The sequence below is a fragment of the Mesoplodon densirostris genome, chromosome 9 (assembly GCF_025265405.1).
Source record: "Mesoplodon densirostris isolate mMesDen1 chromosome 9, mMesDen1 primary haplotype, whole genome shotgun sequence".
Taxonomy (NCBI): Eukaryota; Metazoa; Chordata; class Mammalia; order Artiodactyla; family Ziphiidae; genus Mesoplodon; species Mesoplodon densirostris.
This window is the reverse complement of record NC_082669.1, coordinates 48,536,614-48,557,008: the sequence shown is the minus strand read 5'-3', so window position 1 is coordinate 48,557,008 and position 20,395 is coordinate 48,536,614. Positions and strand designations below refer to the sequence as shown.

General features: G+C 37.5%; 1 protein-coding gene across 1 annotated transcript in view; it reads right to left on the bottom strand.

Moving 5' to 3' along the window:
* The window catches only part of THSD7A (thrombospondin type 1 domain containing 7A), a 442,804-nt gene that overhangs the window by 164,610 nt on the left and 257,799 nt on the right, over positions 1 to 20,395 (bottom strand). Inside the window, exons 5-6 of the mRNA XM_060108907.1 lie at positions 7,136 to 7,291; positions 5,605 to 5,817 (exon numbers count right to left, since the gene is read on the bottom strand). Of these exons, the coding sequence (XP_059964890.1) occupies positions 5,605 to 5,817; positions 7,136 to 7,291 (369 nt within the window). The remainder of the gene's footprint in view (positions 1 to 5,604; positions 5,818 to 7,135; positions 7,292 to 20,395) is intronic.

Here is a 20,395-nt window from a genome sequence, read left to right as displayed (position 1 = left end):
ACTATCCTGATCAAACCCATGAGACCAAATCACCTATTTCATACCAAAGGGTATTTCCAGTTATCTGTGGCCATTCTCAAAATTTTTCTCTTTCTTCCTTAAGATCCTTACTCTCACTTCTCCTCCTAGGACTATCTTTCATTCTCTTTTATCATTACCAAACTGCTTACCTCTCTTCCCATACTACCAGAAGTAACTTAAAAATTCTCTTATTTTGCAGAACTCAGGTCTTCTCTTATTATCCAGGCAATGTAGAGAGTACTGCAGATTTGTCTACCAAAATTGTCCCAAAGTGTTCGCCTAAACTGGAAACTATATCCTCATGGGGATTCCTCTGTAGTATAGAAGACACTGTTACCAGGTTTTAGGTTTGCTTTAGTATACACACATTTATACTCCTTCCCACCATATTTGGATCTCCTTCCTGTACAGTGTTCTTGCCCAGCTTGGATCCCTGAAGACTCCTTTTACTGGATCTTTGCACCCATCTATCAGATTCTGCTGCTTATATATCATTCTTGGCCTTTAGCTTTAGCCTTGGGCACTAGGGTGGTCTGGCCAATATAGAGAGCTGGAAGTTTCCTGGACCCACCTTCCTCCTCCCAGCCAGCATCTGTGAGCCAATGGTGACTGGTGTGAGCGTTAAAATCTCAGCTCCTTTACTTCTAAAGCTAGAAGATCTGGGGTTTAATTTACACTCCAGAGTGTCTCACCTAATTAGACTGAGACTGCAACTCTGGTGTTCCGTGCAGAAAAGAATTAACTTAGCAGGCCTGAGACTGTTATCCTTAGATACTCTTGCTCACTAGACTGGCCTTTGGCTTGCATCTGGGACCTTGAATTTCTGAAGGGCTCCACATTCTCTAAATGATAAGTGTTGCTCAGTGGGGTTAAAGTATTCATACAAACAACGTGGCTTATATTGAACACCTGCTTTCCTTCTGGGAGTCTGGAATTTTGGTATGTGTTAGGCAGAGGGTGACTGCATGGCTGAGCCAATATAAACCCTGGACTCCTAGGCTCAGGTGAGTTTCCCTGGAAGACAACACTTCACACATGTCACAATTCACTGGTGGAAAAATTATGCATAACCAATTTGACTCCGCTGGGAGAGGACTCTTGGAAGCTTGTGCCTGGTTTTCTCTGGACTTTGCCCCATGTGCCTTTTTCTCTTGCTAATTTTGCTTAGTACTCTTTTGATGAAATGAATCATAGCTGTGGGTATGACCATATGCTGAGTTCTGTAAGTTCCCCTAGTTAATTAAAGAACCTGGGGGTGGTCTTGGGAACCAAGACACACTCTCCTTTCACTATTTTGCTTCTTTATTTCCCCTTCTCTTACTGGCTTTCCCTGGGAGCACACCTTTAATAAACTGTGGGCATCCTAATCCTTGACATGGCCTATGTTTCTAGGAGGGTTTACGAATATTGTCAATCAGACAAAATATTAGTTTCAACTATAAGCTTTGTAATTTCTCTCTTTCTATTCCTGGAATGATTTGCTCCTTACCCTGTCCACTTTATTCCACAAATCTCTATTCCCCTCCAAACTGTTACTCTTTAATAAATATATATTTGGACAAATTAATTCAGTGTTTATATAATTTGTAAGTTGTACACAAATTGTAGTACAAGGCTTAAAATACAGCAGAGCAGTACCTCGCCCCATTTCTCCCCATACTGAGTCCTGTTTTCCAGAGACAAAAATTTTCCATTTTTTTAAGGAGCTTATTCCTGATTTACCTCAAGACATCAGGTATGCCCTTACCTTCCTGTTAATACTGAATACCTGGGGAAAGAAGAGTACAACATAAACTACTTGGGAAATAAATAGTATTCAAGTCTTCCCTTCCATCTACTCATATGTGGATACATATCTCCTTCCAGTAGGAAGAAATTGGTGGTAAAAATTCAGAAAGACTAAGCAGTCGCATGACAAGCCAGTGCCTGGGATATTAAGTTCATCTTCAACATCTTTCACAGTCAGTTCTTTTGGTACTTCTGATGCTATACAGAAATGGTTCCCCCCCCAAAAAAAGGCAGAGAAAATTACTATAAAGGCTTACTTCAGTATTACTCTCTTAGCGTTCTTAATCATAGGTCTTCTTCAGCATTACCCAAATCCAGCCAGTATGCTTTGGTTCTGGGAAACTTTGGGTAACAGAATCAGGTCTTAGGTTCCACCAAAACAATCCTTTTGTCATTTTAGTACAGTGATTCACAAACTTCACTGTGTATCAGAACTATCCAGAAAGCTTCATAAAAATGCAGCTTTCTGGGACTTGCCTCCATAGACTGTAATTAAGTCCATAGATAAGACAGGAATCTGACACTCCTTTACAAATACCAAAAACAAAATAACAAAACTGTGGTTTTGAAATTCACACAGAAATGTGTCAATACTCTGATATCTAGAATAGAACACATGGTAATGAAATATAGATGGTATCATTTATCTTTTTTCAACAGAGGGGAGGGAAATATGGAAACAATACTTGGTTTACAGTATACTTAAGTAATCAGTAAGATTATAGATTATTTTTTGACTTTCAGCCTAATAGCCTTGATTTCTTCTGTCTCTAACCAACCAATTTGGGAAACAAAATACTCTTGCCTCACCAATTTACACCTTTAAATAAAACACAAACAAATTTTGCAAAAACTGAAAGAAAGCAGATTTTGGGTTTTCTCATAGGTTCAACATTCTCTAGGATTCCACTCGGCACCCTGACCCATTACCACCAGACCTTTAGAGTAGCTCCTGTATTTGTGCCCATAGATCTGGGATTGCTTTTCTGACAATCTTTAAATTATGAGTAATATTTTTTTCTGTTACACATAAAATGTTTCTCTCTTCCTGGACAGTCTAATTGTCTTCTGAGTTCTCTTTCACCTTGCATTTTTGTTACACCCCTCTGTCAGACAATCTACATAAAACTCCTCCTGGGTGCTCTCTCAACCCTCTGTCAACCCTGTTCCTTAGAAGACAACTGGAAAAATGGACAATAACAGCAGCAGCAAATCCTAATGATCTCAGAAGCCTGGATAAAGAATACTTCAGAAAAAAAGAGACTTTAAATGCTTTGAGATCATTAACAAAGTGGTGAAATTTGTGAGGAAGGTGGGAGAAAAAACAGTCTTTCTATTATTTGCTAGATTCACAGGCTCTAATTCTTCACTTCCCTAGTTGAGCTTTAACTTAATTATAAAAGTAAATCTATAGCCGCAGCCAGGCCTAGAGGTAGAGTCTGTACAACTAATCAACTTTAATTCCCTGGGCTCGATTTAATTACAAAACGACATTTGGTGCAGCTGCTAAACACTTACCAGGTGACCACATGATAATACTGGAGTAGTATTTACAGGTCTCCAGCTTTTGCACTGATTCTCACAGCACAATTATGTTTCAGTTATATATAAATTTGAACAGCCTCTAGGATTTATAATAAAACATTTTCTTGATTTTATACATTCCTGTAGTTGAGGCAGTTAAAACACTGAATTGCACAATAACTAATATATGTCAGGGAGTAAAATGTAATGACGGAGGAGATGTCCTGATAATGAACAATAATAACAAGCTGAATATTAGTAACACATTTCTGACCTTTAAAAATTCATTCTGTTTGTTAGGTGGACAAAGTGAAACCAGCTTATGTATACTGAGTTATCAATTTGCCTTTTAGGTTATAACATACATTACTTTCCAACATAACTAGACATATCTAACTCATTCTTCTTGTTCTTTAATGTTCCACAAGACAATTTAGGAGGTGATTATATGTGTTACATAATATTTTTTAGCTAACAGAATTAAAATTAACCACTGTTGTTTTTAAAATAGCCACCTCCTCGAGTACATTTCAAATATACTCAATCTGCACAAACATCCAGGAAGACCACTGCAATACGTGAGACCTGATTTTTCATTTTATAATATCTAGGCAGAAGTTCCATGCACAATTAACTTTTCAGCTTAAGAGTTTTTTTCAACCTAGCCCATGCAAATATATTTTTTATAATATCTGGGATCCCAGTTCCTCCCTAGGTCTATAGGAGGATAAGAAAAATTATTTAAATTGAGGAAAAGGAATCAAGAAGCAGTATCACTAAGGAAGTCACTAACGATACTAAAATAAATATGACCCTTACTGTTTCTACAGCAACTAGATAGTAATATAGGGTGCCTTTTAATTCAAATTAGGATTTTAAGCACAACAGAATGCGTTCCATTTGCTCTCTTTTTCCTAGAGGTTAATCTGCTTTTCTTTCCCTTTAGAGTAGAACTGAGTAAAAGCTAAAGAGAGGATGTATCATAGCTAATTACACCTACAGAGAAAAAAGCGGCATTCATCGTAAAATATCTGGGGCAATAATCCCCCCTTCACCTTCCATCTTCAAGTGCTGGTTCAGATTTTACTTGATGCTGTCCTGCATGACTACCTTGGACCCTGGACAAGGACAACACTGTAGGTTTCAAAGTTGAAAGGCTAATTTCTCAGTACTAGCAGTGTCTGTCAGTCTCTTACCCCAGAGAGTATCTTTCTCTACTGAGCAGTGATTGAGTCACAGGAGGTAACAATTCTGCTTGCTGGAAGAAAATAGGATGGAAGGAATCACGACGGTTACCAGATGTTCCAGTGCCCCTGAGGGGGCACCAGAATGTTCCTGCATATGCTGTAAACAGCATCAACTGTCAACCATGGGACCCCGGGGTGTGGTGCTCATGCTGCTCTGATGTGCAGAGTCTCAGGATTCCAGAGTTGGAAGAACCTTGAAGATGCTCTTAGCCAGAGGTTTTACACTACGTCTGGAGGAGTTCTTTGTTTCCTAAGTGTGATTCAGGCATTGCTGAACAATAAGGGGGAATCTCCCTGAAACAGTAGCAGCACTCTTGGAAAGAATGTAAAGATCTTAAGCCAGGGCTAACAGCAAGACAGGATATTTTATCCAACAAAAATCAGTCATAAAAGTCCAAGGTAATTCCTATGGTTCAAGGAAAGAACTTTGTGGAAAATCCCTGTCCCAGTGGCTCTATGACATTCCTAGAAGGGAGGCCCTAGAGTTCAGAAGGTTAATTCAGGGACTCTAGGCTGCAATAGGCCTCGTGGCTTGGAAGTCTGGAAATTAAAATATATTACTAGGACACAGTATCAGGGTGGGAGATGAAGGCTTCTAAAGGCAAGTCAACCAATGCTTACAACCCTTCTTTATTTACATATCACTTTCCATGGCAAATAGGAAAAAAAAAACACTTAGAAAAATGTTACCTTTCCTTGTTATTTTAAAATTTGTCAATTTTACACATTGCCTTGATGATGGTTTCTTATTCTATGTTACCTGTTTTCAAAGTAAAGAATACCTTGTGATTGTTCAAGACCCTCTCCACAGCCACCATCAGGAAGGAAGAAAGGAAGGAAGGAAGGGAGAGAGGGAGGCAGGGGAGGGAGGGGAGGAAAGGAAGGAAAGGAAGGGGAAGCTATTTCTGTGTTTGTAAATGGAACCAGCTATGATGTGAGAAGACATGCGATTTTAACATAAGGAAAACTGTATCTCCAGGGTCAAACAGACATCCACAAAAGCAGGATAGATAATCTTTCTCACCGTCACTGTTGATGCACACAACCTCTTGAATTTGAGTGCCTGGACCACACTCCCTTCCATTATCTGGTTCACAGTCTCCTAGCCTCACTGCTTTCCAGTCATAGCAGGATGGCTCCTCACAGGGAATGGCTTCCAGTAAGTGAGGGCAGTTCCCAGCGCCCCCAGAGCCTCCAGTGGGCTCATTGGTAATGCGCCGTTTCCTCAGTTTAAAACCTGAATTGTTGGAGAAGGAAAATATTTACTGTTACCATCATGCATTGAATATTTCAGAAGGCTGAATGAAACTTCAAGTGAAAGCTGTATGAGGGTAGAGGGTAGAATTCATACCTGCTTTAATCACTACTGTATCCTCAAACTCTAGTTTAATATGAGCTCATTAATAATTTATTAAATGAATAAACAGAATGGCCAAAGAGGGACTTTTGGTGTCAGCTTACTACAGTAAAAGTCAAGCAAGAATGGGCTGGAGAGAGATAAAGAGAAAGAGAGACAGAGAGAGAGGTGATTGGTTGATTTGGAAAGTCTGTAGTTGTAAAATGTTCAAAGACACAATAAAATCTCAAGCTATTCAGAAGTATTCATGACCAGACAAAAGTGCTATTACTTTGAATTCCTCAACAGGATCACCTGGTTAAATTTGAAAAGGAACCTCTGAGAATTTGGATGGTTTCAGGAAACTGTCTCTTGAAGCCTTAGTTGAATTTAGACTCCCCAGAAATCTGAATTCGGGATATAAACCATCTGGGCTCTAACAAGGAGTATTCAAAGTCCTGCTCTGTGCTTTAATAACACCTAAGTGTTGCCCTTTCTGAAAATGTGTAACAAAATTAATAAGTCTGTCTACTGCTATGTGAATATATTAGAATCACTAGAAAACTGTCCCTTGAAACAAAAGAGAAAAATGTTTTCAATTACTAGATCATGTGAAAATTACTCTACCATGCCGAACATGTAGTAAACAATTGCATTTATTCTATTCCTTTTAGATATATTATTTGCATAATGAAAGCAATATTCATTATTTGTTTGTTTACCTTCAAAGTAATAAGTAGTTCTGTTTATTAGGCACTAGCTACAGGTCAGGCAATGAAATAAGTGCTTTATGTTTATCTCATTGAGTCTTTAAAGAAAACTTGGCTTCCAGATCATATTACATCCCTTTTACAGATAAGGGGACCAAGATTTAAATAAGTTAATTAACTTATCTGAACAATAGAGGACAGACTAGGTTTTCCAATCCAGGTCAGTCTGACACCACAGCTCATCATAACCACTGCACCAACTGCCTCAGATGCTCTCCATCTGTTGTCTAAATTAACAAGCATCTTGCCTACATTCTGCAGTTTTAATCTTCTGGTATCATCATCAGAATAGGTTTATAATTCTTTTGTGCTAAAGATCAATACTCTTTAGCCATTCTGGAAAATACTGCAAATGAATGATCACAGAAACACAGAGCAGCATTTGTTCATAATTCATGGTTTGACCCAATTAATAGGAGCTTTAAGCATGCCATTTTAATATTACATACCTTTTTTGCCTTGCTGGTCATTACAATTTTCATAAGTACAAGGTCCCCAAGCTGTCCAAGGTGAAACCTCACATTCAATAGGACAGGGAATGTGGCACAGTTGTGTCGTATTAGGGATAGGGCCAGTGCATGATTTCAAGTCCACTGGTTTTGAGACTGTTTGGAGAAAAACAGAGGTTCCTTAAGAATTAAACAGATTGTTATGGTCAATAATATGATTTTTCAGAGCAGTTTTGTGTATGGAGAAGGAAAATGCTTAAAGAAGTGCCACCAAGACATTACTTGAATGCTTCTCAGCTCCCTCCTGAGAATAAAAGGAGAAGGAGTGGGGGGGAAAGAAGCAGTGTAGTATAGTCAAAGGAAACTGGGCTAGAAGTCTTGCAGATTGTTTGATCACCAGCTTCACCACTAATGAGTCATGCAATTAATAATGCTGAGTCTAACTTTCCTAGTCAGTAAAATAATCCTTATGGTTAATTTTATTTCTAAAATTTTATAGTTAGGTTCTAAAAAAGTAGTATTTAGAGGACTGAACAGAGTAGGAGGGGAACTACAGCTTTAACGTATATGGAAAAAAATCTCCACTGAGTGGCTCTGGCAGAGCAGTCCCCCTTCCCTTTTGGTCTGCAGAAAGGTAACTGATGGATATGAAGGAAGAGCTCAGGCCACCAAATGGGGCATCTCTATCTCCAACTGCATGACTCACCAGATACTTTCCAGAACTTTAAAGAATATACTATTTGCATATGTGATCCAAAGCTCAGAATTGCTAAGGGGACAAATGTATAATTGTCCACGTATGTTCATAAGTTGACCAATGAACTGTGTATAATTACTGCTAGCCCTTGCTTCTCTTCTACTATGATGACTGCAGTTTGGCTATTTTGTACCGCACATATATTTGATAGTTAACATCAGAAGATGTCCACAGTTCTGGTTAAAAATGACTAAGTAAGAATGATACTTAAAACTTTATGGACGTCAGAAGAGAATCAAGTTTACTACTGTCATAAAAATTTTGAGAAGTAAATGTCTTAAGACACACATTTCCTTTAATAAAAGCTAGCCCCTGTTACTCTCTCATACTTTGAAATGCCCTGCATGTAGCAAAGAAGCCTGAAATAATAAGAGGTCTTAGCTAATTCTCATTCTCTTTATGTAAAGGATTATCAAATTCCAATTGCATGGGATTGCATATAGAAGCTCATAGAGAAAATAAAATATTTTCAACTATATTATCCTAACTTTTAAATAAAAGTACTAAATATATCTGCTTGTAGTATAAACACTAAAGCAAACTGTAGGTACTTGTATATCCCTCAACTTTCTGCACACACAGTCATAAATGCAACCTAAAGACTATTATCTCCTCTTTCTGCCACAGCTTTTCAGTTCTGAAAAATATTCTATAGATTTTGGTTTTTATTTTTTCTTCCTAGGAGTACTTATTTTCATCCCCTCCCACTCTCCGGCCCCACCCCGGAACACACAAACACACACATTGCAGTGAAAATAAATGACTGGGCATCCCTAATTTGCTTAGCATGAGCACCAAGAGCATTCTCACTTAAGCTTATCAGAATTGTTGCTAATTTGTATCATAACATTAGGCAAAGCCAAAAATGATTAATTGGATTGCTTTCCAACAGTGAAAGTTCTTTGCACACTGCTGACAGAAAATACAGGAATGTTTCATTTCTCTGAATATAAAATATGACATCAATGATACATATCTCACATAAAACGATTTGTTTTTAATATTGTTACAGGTGTAAGAGTCTTGTGATGGTTAATTTCATGTGTTAACTTGCCTGGGCTAAGGGATGCCCAAATAGCTGGTAAAGCACTGTTTCTGGGTGTTTCTGTGAGTGTGTTTCTGGAAGCGATTAGCATTTGAATCAGTAGACTAAGTAAAGCAGATTGCCCTCACCACTGTGGGCGGGGCATCATCCAATCCATTGAGGCCTGAATAGAATGAAAAGGTGAAGGAAGGGTACATTCCTTCTCTTCCTGAGTAGGGATATCCATCTTCTCTTCCCCCTGGATATCAGAGTTCCTGGTTCTGGGAAACTGGGAGTTATACCAGTGGCCCACTCCCAGGATCCCAGGAGCTGATTCCTATAACAAATCTCCTCTTACATATCTGTATATATACTATTGGTTCTGTTCCTCTGGAGAATCTTGACTAATATAAGTCTACAGTATGAAGAAAAACTCCTATAACTGCAAATTAACATAAGCGATTCCTTCACTTGTTGAATCCTTCAGACTATCATTTAAATTAGTGGTTATATGTATAATTACCTGAAAAGTCTCCACTTTTTTCCTTTCAATCGACTAAAAGTAACTTTAGTCTTTAGTGTTATTATATAGTGCTGGAAATTACAGTTACTATAAAGGGAAGTCTACTGAGCATGCAATTGTGAGAACTATGATTACAGCCTGAAGAAATTTATTTTATATATAAGATTGAAAACTGTAGGAGGAAAATACAGTTTTTATTAAGGAAAAAGGTACAAACATTAATTCCTGGCCATTTTTCTAAAGCTTAATTTTAGCTCTTGGTGTATTTTGAATAAATCAAATAGAAAAATCAGTCACAAATTCTTCTTGAGCTATTAAAAGAGAAATGTGACGAATAAAGGCTTAAGGAAGTACTGCTTGAAGCAAAATACTCTTAAGATCTTCTGCTAAGCTGAGCAAATCAACACTGAGATAATACAGTCCTTGAAAAATAGTACCAACTAAAAAGTGGCACTTGCTAGCTGCTTCTACAAGGATTAAACCGTAAGCAGCTGACCTTCAACATACCCTGAAAGGAGTGCAGGGTGGAGACCAGGAAGGAGGCACGCTGTGCTCTGGGAAAAACTGGCAAAACAGGCCTTCAGATAGATATTTTCAGGAGAAGATTTTATGAGCCCAATTCTCACATCTCCCTATATCTGAAATGGCACTAAAATCCTTCATGGTGATGTCTGCTCCTTGTGACTAGCAGAAATCTTCTGCAAAAATGTGTGCTTGATTGCATGTACTCCCCCTTCACCAAAATCACATATATACTGACCTTCCCCCATACCTCTTCAGAGCAGTTTCTCAGAGCTATATGAAATGCTATTTCTTGAGCTATAGTCCTCATTTTGCCCCAAATAAACTTAACTCACAACATTGTGCATTATTTTTCAGTCAACAATAGCCTCAATTTTACAGATAACTTTCTATCTATCTATCTATCTGTCTGTCTGTCTATCTTTCATTAATCAAAGAAACACAGGGGCAGAATATTTTCTGAATGGTTCTATTCCTTTGGTGATTTTCATTATAGGTTTTCTTATCCAGTATATGCTGATATTTTTTTTTTTTGCATTTTCAACTTTTTATTTAAGAAAACACTGTAAATAAATGTTCTCGGCCAGTTTTACAAATATGAATCACACAATTATTGATCTAACTGGTGGGGTTCTATCTTCGACCTTCCCTGGCATACAAAGAATTGGCAAATGTGAGGCTACCACTTCAAGCCTCATGCCCATAGCACAGATTGACCAATGGAGGTACCAGGACCAAAATACAGCCAGAAAAAGAGAGGGCCTTGGGTAGTGAGAGCACAGGTCCAACAGAGTCAACTCTGTGCCTATAAACAGTATATGCTGATTAATGTAAATCACAGATACTAGTTGAACTCCTCAAAAGTGGTCTTTTTTTTGGCAATTGCCCAAGATTTATTTGGAATCAGTGTAATTCAATAATGAAGTAAAGAACAGACCCAGGAAATATAATTGGGTTCTAGTTTAATCTGTGAGATATAATTCCTATAGTTGTATATTACATAATGTAGTGTTTATTGCTGATCCCCTGTTCTCAAATAATGACAACTAAATTTTCTAAAATGGCCCAGTCATTATTCTTATATAATTTTACTAGAAATTATAAAGAAATTGTTCATCCAGTACAAGTTCCAAGGAAGTATATATTAGATATTTTTGTCTTATTGTTGATCTCTTGAAAATAAAGGAGACCTTTTATTGTTCTCATACGACTTAAAGGGTTTTCAATTACATGTACTTTGTACGCTTCACAAGGTCATAAAAGAATGTCTGAACTTTTCAGGACTTAATAAAACAAACAAAAAAATGAAACTGGTGCATTTTTGTAGGTAGGTCTGAAATATTTTTATATTTGTATATTTAGAGTATTACAATGGAAAAAAATTCATTATAGGAGGTAAACTTAAATCATCTGTTTCCAGTAATGTGGCCAATGAGGTATTCTGAAAATATACTCATTGTATAATCCCTAACAACAGTGAATATATAATTTTTTGAATTAAATGTTTTATTCTGAGATAATTGTAGATTCACATGAAATTGTAACCTCACAGAGATACCACATACCCTTTACCCAGTTTCCCCCAATAGTCAGATCTCACAAAACTATAGTATAATACCACAATCAGAATATTGACATTGATACAGCCAGGGTACATGTACTGGGTTGAATAGTGCTCTCCCCCGCTCAAATTCATATCTACTAAAAACTCAGAACATGACCTTATTTGGTTATAGGGTCATTGCAAATGTAATTAGTTAATGAGGTCCTACTGGATTCAAGTGAGTCCTAAATCCAATGACTGGTGTCCTTATAAGAAGTCCATGTGAAGATACACAGAAAAGAAGACACTGCAATAATGGAGAGAGATGGAGTGATGAAGCTACAAGGATTGCCTACAGCCACTTTGCTCCTAATCTTAGAGGGAAAGAATTCAGTCTTTCACCATTAAGCATGATGTTACCTGTAGGTTTTTGTAGATGATCTGTACCAAGTTGAGGATGTTTCTCTCCATTCTTATTTTTCTGAGAGTTTTTATTATGAATGGGTGTTTAATTCTGTCAGATGCTTTTTCTCCATTGTTTGATGTTATCATGTGATTTTTTTTCTTTAGCCTGTTAATATGGTGGATTATATTAATTGATTTTCCAATATTGAACCAGCCATGCATCCCTGAATACACTGTACTTGGTCCTAGTCTTCAATTCTTATAATGTATTAGTGAATTCTAATTGCTAATATTTTTGTTAAGGATTTCTGTATCTGTATTTATGAGAGATTTTGGTCTGTAGTTTTCTTTTCATTCTAATATCTTGGTTTTTGTTCCCTCTTTTCCTATTTTCTGGATAGAAATGATCTGTTTCACATTGAGTGAGTTACAGTAGTTTATAGTTTTTTTTATTTTGATTTTTAAAATTCATTCTATTTAGTCTAAGTTGTCAAATATATGTTTATAAAGTTGTCTGTGGTATTCCCCTGTTATTCTTTTGCTGTCTGTAAGGTCAATAGTGATAGCCTCTGTTTTATTCCTGATGTTGGTGATTTGTGTCTTCTCTCTTTTTTACTTTAGCAGTCTTGCTAGAGTTTTCAACGTTAATAGTCTGTTCAAAGAACCGGCTCTTTGTTTCACTGATTTTCTCTATTGTTTTTGTTTTCAATTTCACTGATTTCTGTTCTTATTTTTATTATTTTCTTCCTTTTGCTGGCTTTCCTCTTATTTTGCTCTCTTTTTTCTTGGTTCTTCTTATTTTTTTTTTTTTGCGGTACGTGGGCCTCTCACTGTTGTGGCCTCTCCCGTTGTGGAGCACAGGCTCCGGACGCACAGGCTCAGTGACCATGGCTCACGGGCCCAGCTGGTCCACAGCATGTGGGATCTTCCCGGACCAGGGCACGAACCCGTGTCCAGTGCATCGGCAGGCGGACTCTCAACCACTGCACCAAAAGGGAAGCCCTTTCTTGGTTCTTTAAGTGGGAGTTCATATCACTGATTTGTGTCTTGTCCTCTTCTAATGTAAGCATTTAGTGTTATAAATTTCTTTTTCAGCACTGTTTAGCTCTGTCTCACAGATTTTTATATGTTATATTTTCATTTAATTCAGTTCAAGTATTTTGATTTTCTTTGAGAATTCCTCTTTCACACATGGCTTATTTAGAAATGGGTTGTTTAGTTTCCAAGTGTTTGGAGACTGTTATCTTTCTGTGATAGAATTCTAATTTGGTTCCCACTGTGCTCAGAGAACACACTGTGTATGATTTAAATTCTTTGAAATTTGCTGAACTTTGTTTTATGGATCAGGGTATGGTCTATCTTATTATATGTTTCACAGATACCTGAAAAGAAGATGTATTCTGTTGTTGGAGTGTTCTACAAATGCTTAATAAATTCTGTTGGTTGATGTTGTTGAGTTCTTCTGTATCCTTGCTGATTTCTGTATGAGGAGTAGAATGTTGTCATCTCCAACTTTAATTGTGGATTTGTGTATTTCTCCTTTCAGTTCTATCAGTTTTTGTTCACATATTTTGTAGTATGTTGTTTAGTGCATATACATTTAAGATTTCATTATCTTCTTTGTGGATTGACCCTTTATCATTATATAATGTCCTTCTCAGTTTCTGGTAATTTTCTTTGCTCTGATGTCTAATTTATCGGATATTAATATAGCCACTCCTACTTCTCTTTGAATAATATTTTCATGATTTATCGTTTTTCATTATTTACTTTCAACCTGGGATATTGCTATATTCAAAGTGAGTTTCTTGTTGAATGTGTATAGTTGGGTCATATTTTTTAATCCACTATATCAATTTGTGTTTTTTCTCCTTATAAGTCTAAATTTTTATAGGTACAGAATATATTTTAATTTTCATATTGTGTTAGAAGCAAATTAAAACAGTGCCTGAATAAGTATCTGTTAGGGTCTTTTAAAATCTGCTCCCACTGCTATTTCTGAGTGGTTGTCTTCTCTCACTACAAGTCTGAGATGTGGGAGGCAAAAGGGAACTCAGCATCTTGTCATCTCTTGAGTCTTAAAATCTCTAGCTTGGCTGCTTCCCTCTCCAACTTTCAGAGTCATCTTAATGGTCTGTTTACTATATAATGTTCAGATTTTTTTTTAATTTAGTAAGAGAATTAGGAAAAATTACATCTTTTCTATCTTCCTGGAAGCAGAAGCCTATATGTTATTTTAAAAATAAAACCTTTCAATTTTATAACTAGGATCACAAGAAAGGAAAATCTTCAAATGATTCCCCAAATCCACAGCATGAATCTGGTATAGTACCAGAGTCCTAAAGCTGGCCTCTCCCTTGAGGCAGTACTGATCCCAGGTCATAGAACTTGCATATCCAGAGTTCTTTAATTACCAGGGACAAAGGAAGGCACTTTCAGACAGAAAATGAGACTTAAGCTATAATAAACCATCATTAAGGAAATTTCTAAAGGATTTATTTCCCATACAAAGGAAAGTGAACAGAGATGCAGGGTCTAAGATGCCAGATGGAATGGTGGCCAAAGAAAATATTAAATGCGAGTAAAAGTAAACGTTGACTATAAAAGCATAATTATGATGATTAAATAGGGGAGTGTGGTAGGCAGAATAATGGTCTCCCAAAGATCCCATGCTTTAATCCTCTGAATTTGTGAATATGTTATCTTAATGGGAAAAAAGGACTTTGCAGCTGTGATTCAGGACTCAAACCCTGAGATGTGGAAACTATCCTGGATTATCTAAATTGGCCTAATCTAACCACATGAGTCCTAAAAAGCAGAAAACCTTTCCCAGCTGGTCAGAAAGGTGAGATGGAAGAAGAAGGAGGAGAGATTCAAAGCATGAAAGGCACTTGATTTGCCATTTCTGGCTTTGGAGGAGAGGGGTAAAGGCCAAGGAATGTGGCCTCTAGAAGCTGGGGACAGTCCCTAACTAGCAAGGAAATGGAGATCTTACTTTTCCAACTGCAAGAAACTGAATTCTGCCAAGAAGCCGAATGGGCAAGGAAACAGATGCTTCTCTAGAGCTTCTAGAAAGGAATGAAGCTCTGCTAAGCCCCCAATTTTAGCCAGGTGAGAACCATGTCAGACTTTCGACCTACAAAACTATAAGATAAAATGTTAAGTTTTTGGTAATTTGTTATGGCAGTGATAGAAAACTAATACAGACGGTTATAAACAGCAATATAGAACTAAAATACAAGACTACATAATATGTAAGTTGGTGAAAGGTAATCAGAGGTAAAGCAGTTTAAAGCCCTTAGCAAGGTAAATATATTAATTATAGATTGTATTCATTTAGGTCTGGACCTTAATATTTTAAGGTAATCTCTTTATATAAATAGGATAAGAATGTGTAACTTCCAAACCAAGGGAAACAATGTAACAATAACAAAACTGTTGCAATAAATTCAAAGGAAGGCAAGAAAGAAGAAACAATGAAACAGAAAAAATGTAACAGAGAATAAAATAAGATGGAGGAAATGAATGCAAGAGTATAAACCACTATAAGTCAAAGATTATCAGACTTAATAAAAAAATAACATCTGAAATGACATTTTATGTCCACTAGTTTATCAGAAAACTTAGATGTTTGACAATACCAAGTGCTGGAGAAGATGTGAAGCAGCCAGAGCAGTTAAACACTGCTGGTAGAAATTTAAGTTGTTTTACCCATTTTGGAAAATAACTTGGAATTTTCTAGTATGTTTGAAGACAGGCATACTCCCAGGTATACAGTTTGGAAAAAGCTATCAGTCATCAGACATTTACCTCAGGAGATATTTATAAGAATTGTCATTGTAGCATTGTTTATAACTGCAAATATCTAGGAGTAACTCAGGTATCCAACAAAAAGGGAATAGATATTAAATTATGGTGTCAATACAATGCTATACAGAGGCGGAAATAAATAAACTACAGTACAATCGCTGATATGATGAAACCCACAAATATGTATCAAAGAGTGAAGAAAGCAAGCCAAAGAAGAATATATACTAAATCAGCAGTCCCCAACTTTTTTGACACCAGGGACCAGTTACTATAGAAACTGGTCCACAGCCTGGGGGTTGGGGACTCCTGTACTAAATGATACTATTCATATAAAGTTTTAAAAAGCAAGCATTATCAACATGTTTGGGGATAAATATGTAAGTCTGGAAAAGAGGAGAGTGGCCACCATTGTCTGGGCCTGATCTTTTCAGCTAGGCTATGATGGAGTAAGACAAAAAGTAAGACTACTTCATTTGTCTAGCTAAAAACAAGGTCACCGTGGGAACAGCCAAAATATCAAATATTCCCATCTCCCAGCTAATATGAGTGAGTTCTGCTTCTTTATCAGTTACAGCTTTAGACTCCCTCTAGTTTTTCCTACTTCCAAATAAGGTTTATTAAGATACCTGGTTATAGAATTACTCTTGCTTCCTTACAGCATTCAATCCACAGCAAAGCTCACTTATTTAAAGCTCCCTAAAATAATTACTTAACTGAAGCCCAAATCCTAATATAAGTGCTTTCTGACACGCTTACTGAGATGCCCCTGGTTGCCCAGGGTGTGGGCTCTCCCTTGCTGCAAAAAGTAATAAACCCAACTTGTTCAAACACAGGTGTGTAGCTGGCAGTCTTTGGCTGAAGAGCTTGGGCATGTCAAATACATAAAGAAAAGCAAGGAATGTTAAACAGAAAATTGAGATAAGGAGCCCCACATCTTGTGATGGAGTGGATGTGAGTTATTTAATGACAAATGCTTACTGTACCAGGCAATGTTATGGTGCTCCAAGTACTTAACAAATATTAATTCATGTAATTCTCTCAAAACCCCATGGGATAGGTATTTCAATTATCCCCATTTGGGGTGGTGGTGGTGGATAATTATTTCCAAATGGGGAAACTGAATATGGAAAGGTTAAGTAACTTTCCCAAAGTCACACAGCTAGGAAATAGTATATTTTGGACTCACATCCAGGCAGTTTGGTTCCATAATCTTCAGTGTGTACTTCTAAGTACTACTCCATGCGATCTTGGAAGGATAAGTGAGGGAGTTTCAATAATATGTAACAATATGTAATGACACACACACATATGCAAATACATTTGAAATAGGTCATAATGTATTGAAGTACAGTTAATGGGGATTATTAATATTGTATATGTATGTCATAATAGTAAAATGAGGCTATCAAGATAATCCTGGGGCTTCCCTGGTGGCTCAGCGGTTGAGAGTCCGCCTGCCGATGCAGGGGACACGGGTTCGTGCCCCGGTCCGGGAAGATCCCACATGCCGCGGAGCGGCTGGGCCCGTGAGCCATGGCCGCTGAGCCTGCGCGTCTGGAGCCTGTGCTCCACAACAGGAGAGGCTGCAACAGTGAAAGGCCCGCGTACCGCAAAAAAAAAAAAAAAAAAAAGATAATCCAGCATCAGCCCTGGTGGTCAATCATTGAAAATTATTCTGACTTTCATACATCAGTTGGGAATGGAACTAAATTTTCATTCTACAAGATATCAAGAACTGGCTGTTCAACTAAATTACTATTAAAATGGGATGTTCTGCACCTATACTGTTAATAATAATAGTAAATACTTATATTGAATTTAGTAAGTAAATTCTTTTAATCCTCACAGCAATCTCATGAAATAGGTACAAAAGTAGTAATCCCGGGCTTCCCTGGTGGCACAGTGGTTGAGAGTCCACCTGCCGATGCAGGGGACACGTGTTCGTGCCCCGGTCCGGGAAGATCCCACATGCCGCGGAGCGGCTAGGCACGTGAGCCATGGCCGCTGAGCCTGCGTGTCCGGAGCCTGTGCTCCACAACGGGAGAGGCCACAACAGTGAGAGGCCGCATATGGGAAAAAAAAAAAAAAAAGTAGTAATCCCAAATTTGGAGATGAGGAAACTGAGGCACAGAGAGATTAAGTAACTTGCCTAAGGTCACACAGCTAATCAGAGGTAGCTGGTATCTGACTTCAGAGGCCATGCTCTTATCCACTTTGCTATATACTATGATATGACAATTAGTAGAAGCCGCGTTCTTCCCCTATTTTTTACTCCAACTCCTAGAAGTCTATAATATGAAGGTGGCCTGACTAGAAGACATACACATTTTTTTTTTTTTTTTTTTTTTTTTTTTTTTGCGGTATGTGGGCCTCTCACTGATGTGGCCTCCCCCGTTGCGGAGCACAGGCTCCGGACGCGCAGGCCCAGTGGCCATGGCTCACGGGCCCAGCCGCTCCGCGGCATATGGGATCCTCCCAGACCGGGGCACGAACCTGTATCCCCTGCATCGGCAGGCGGACTCTCAACCACTGCGCCACCAGGGAGGCCCCACATTTTTTTAAACAGTCTATTTGATTACTGTTGTGGGGGTGACAGAAGAAACTGGGAGTGCTATTTTTCTGGCAAGTGAGTCCTCAGTATTTTAATAAGAAACATTTTAGATTCTCATCCATTTTTAATACTAAATTTTTAAAACTAAATAATTTTTGTTCTAATGCCTAAAAAATACACCACATGTATTTTAAACTTTTTTTTCATGAAAATATATATTTGGATTCTTAAAACATTTTAAATGACAGATCTCACACCCAGCCTACTTCAGACCTATTTGTACAACAATACGCCTTTTCTGAGTCATTCAAAAGATATATTAGGGTTCAAAGGTTGAGAAAAGTGCAATAGGTTTAATAATTCATTCATCCATTTAGCAAAATGGCTGAGCATTTTAGGCATTCAAAGTCTCCTGATACTGTATTTATTTTCCACTGTCTTCCCTGAAAATCTACCTTTTCCTTGAAATAGCATTGCTTCTTTAAACAAGCTTATTTCCTTGCTAATTCAAAATTACAAGGAAACTATCTTGGATTTAAGTCTTAGTTTCAGTATAGGAACTGACTAAACACTATTATTAAACATAAGGATGCCTGATAACCAAAGAGATTCCAAAGATCTATAAATAAAATCAGTTACAAATGGCTTTCCTTTCCTTTGTTCTTATATTGCTCAATGTGTCAAAATAAATATTAGATGCCTACTCTGTGCAAAGCCATGCCACTGTGTTAGGGACGTTATGCCCAAGGGTGCTATAGGGTCAATGGCAGTGGCAATGATGGTTTGTTGGTTTTTCTTAATTATTACAAGTATGTGATAGTAATTTAGGGTATATTTAACCAAAGTAGTTTGAATTCCACAAAAGCTCTATTGATGGTTTATTCAACCCTCACTTACCGCTAGATGTAAGAGTTGATGTCAAGCAAATGAAGAAAGCCTATGTTCTGAAAATTAACCAAATTCTACATGTATCAGTGGTTGCTTAAAGCTTTTTGAAGATGTTCTTGTAACAAACTTTATTCACGAAAATTTCTTTTATCTTTCACAGGCTGGTATAGTTAATGGGGACATAAAACCCATTTCCTTCCTAATAATAGAGGGCATTGTTTTAAGATAATACATTTATTCTTTAATCAATTTTGCAACCATATTTAAAATGATGGTTGAGCATTATCTCTCAGTATTTAATGTGCTTTGAAGCTTACTGCCAGTCCTTTCTGCCTATGATTGATTCATTACAGAGCTATTGTTTTGGATTAATCATTTCTTATATTGACACAAGACATATAGTTTACTTAGGAAGCATACATGATAGTCTTGAGTGCATTTTCTACACCATAATTAATGTTTTCAGTATCCGATGGACCATCACTGCTTCTGTGCAGCTCACGGACTGACAGCCATGATTTTCATCCCCAGGCCATCCTGTTTGACCACAGTTTTCTTCCTCTTCGTGCTTGCTTGTGCTTGCTCTTTGGATAACCTCTTGAACTGTGTTGAGGTCACAAATCAAAACATTTGAGGCCACAAAACATTTTTTAATTTTGTTTTTCTTATATTACATAATTTCAGAGCTAAGGTATTTGAATGGTCCCTATATTTGAAACTGTGGTATATTTACATTTTTCTGATTTTTCTGTTTGCTTATTCTTTGGAGGTTAAAGCCCAGGCTTGCTCTATCTTGGTTTTAATAGTCAAGTGAAAGTTGCACTGGATACATTTCATAAATTTAGGTAAGGTTCTTCCCAAATATCCCAATAATGAATATTTAGGCCCAGATTAAAATAAGAAGAGAGCATTCCTCTTTCTTTTCTTCTCCGCTATATACTCTAGTTTTAACTTTTCAGTTATGGGTGTTAAGGAGACCGACGGTGGGGAAGGAGCTAGCCTATGAACACTAACAGTGTTGTAAACTTGACAGACGGGGCAGGCTTCTAAGAAAGCCATCTTCTCCCTATAGACTCCAGCCACCCTGCGGCTGGTCTGCTGTCAGCAGAGTTAGGAGGGCACCAAGTGATGGGCCTGTTACATCTTTTGCCGGCAGCCTTCACTCTGCTGTGCTGACGCCAGGGAGAGGACTGTCAGGTCCCTTCCTACTTCTCTCAGGAATTCTACTCAATCTCCC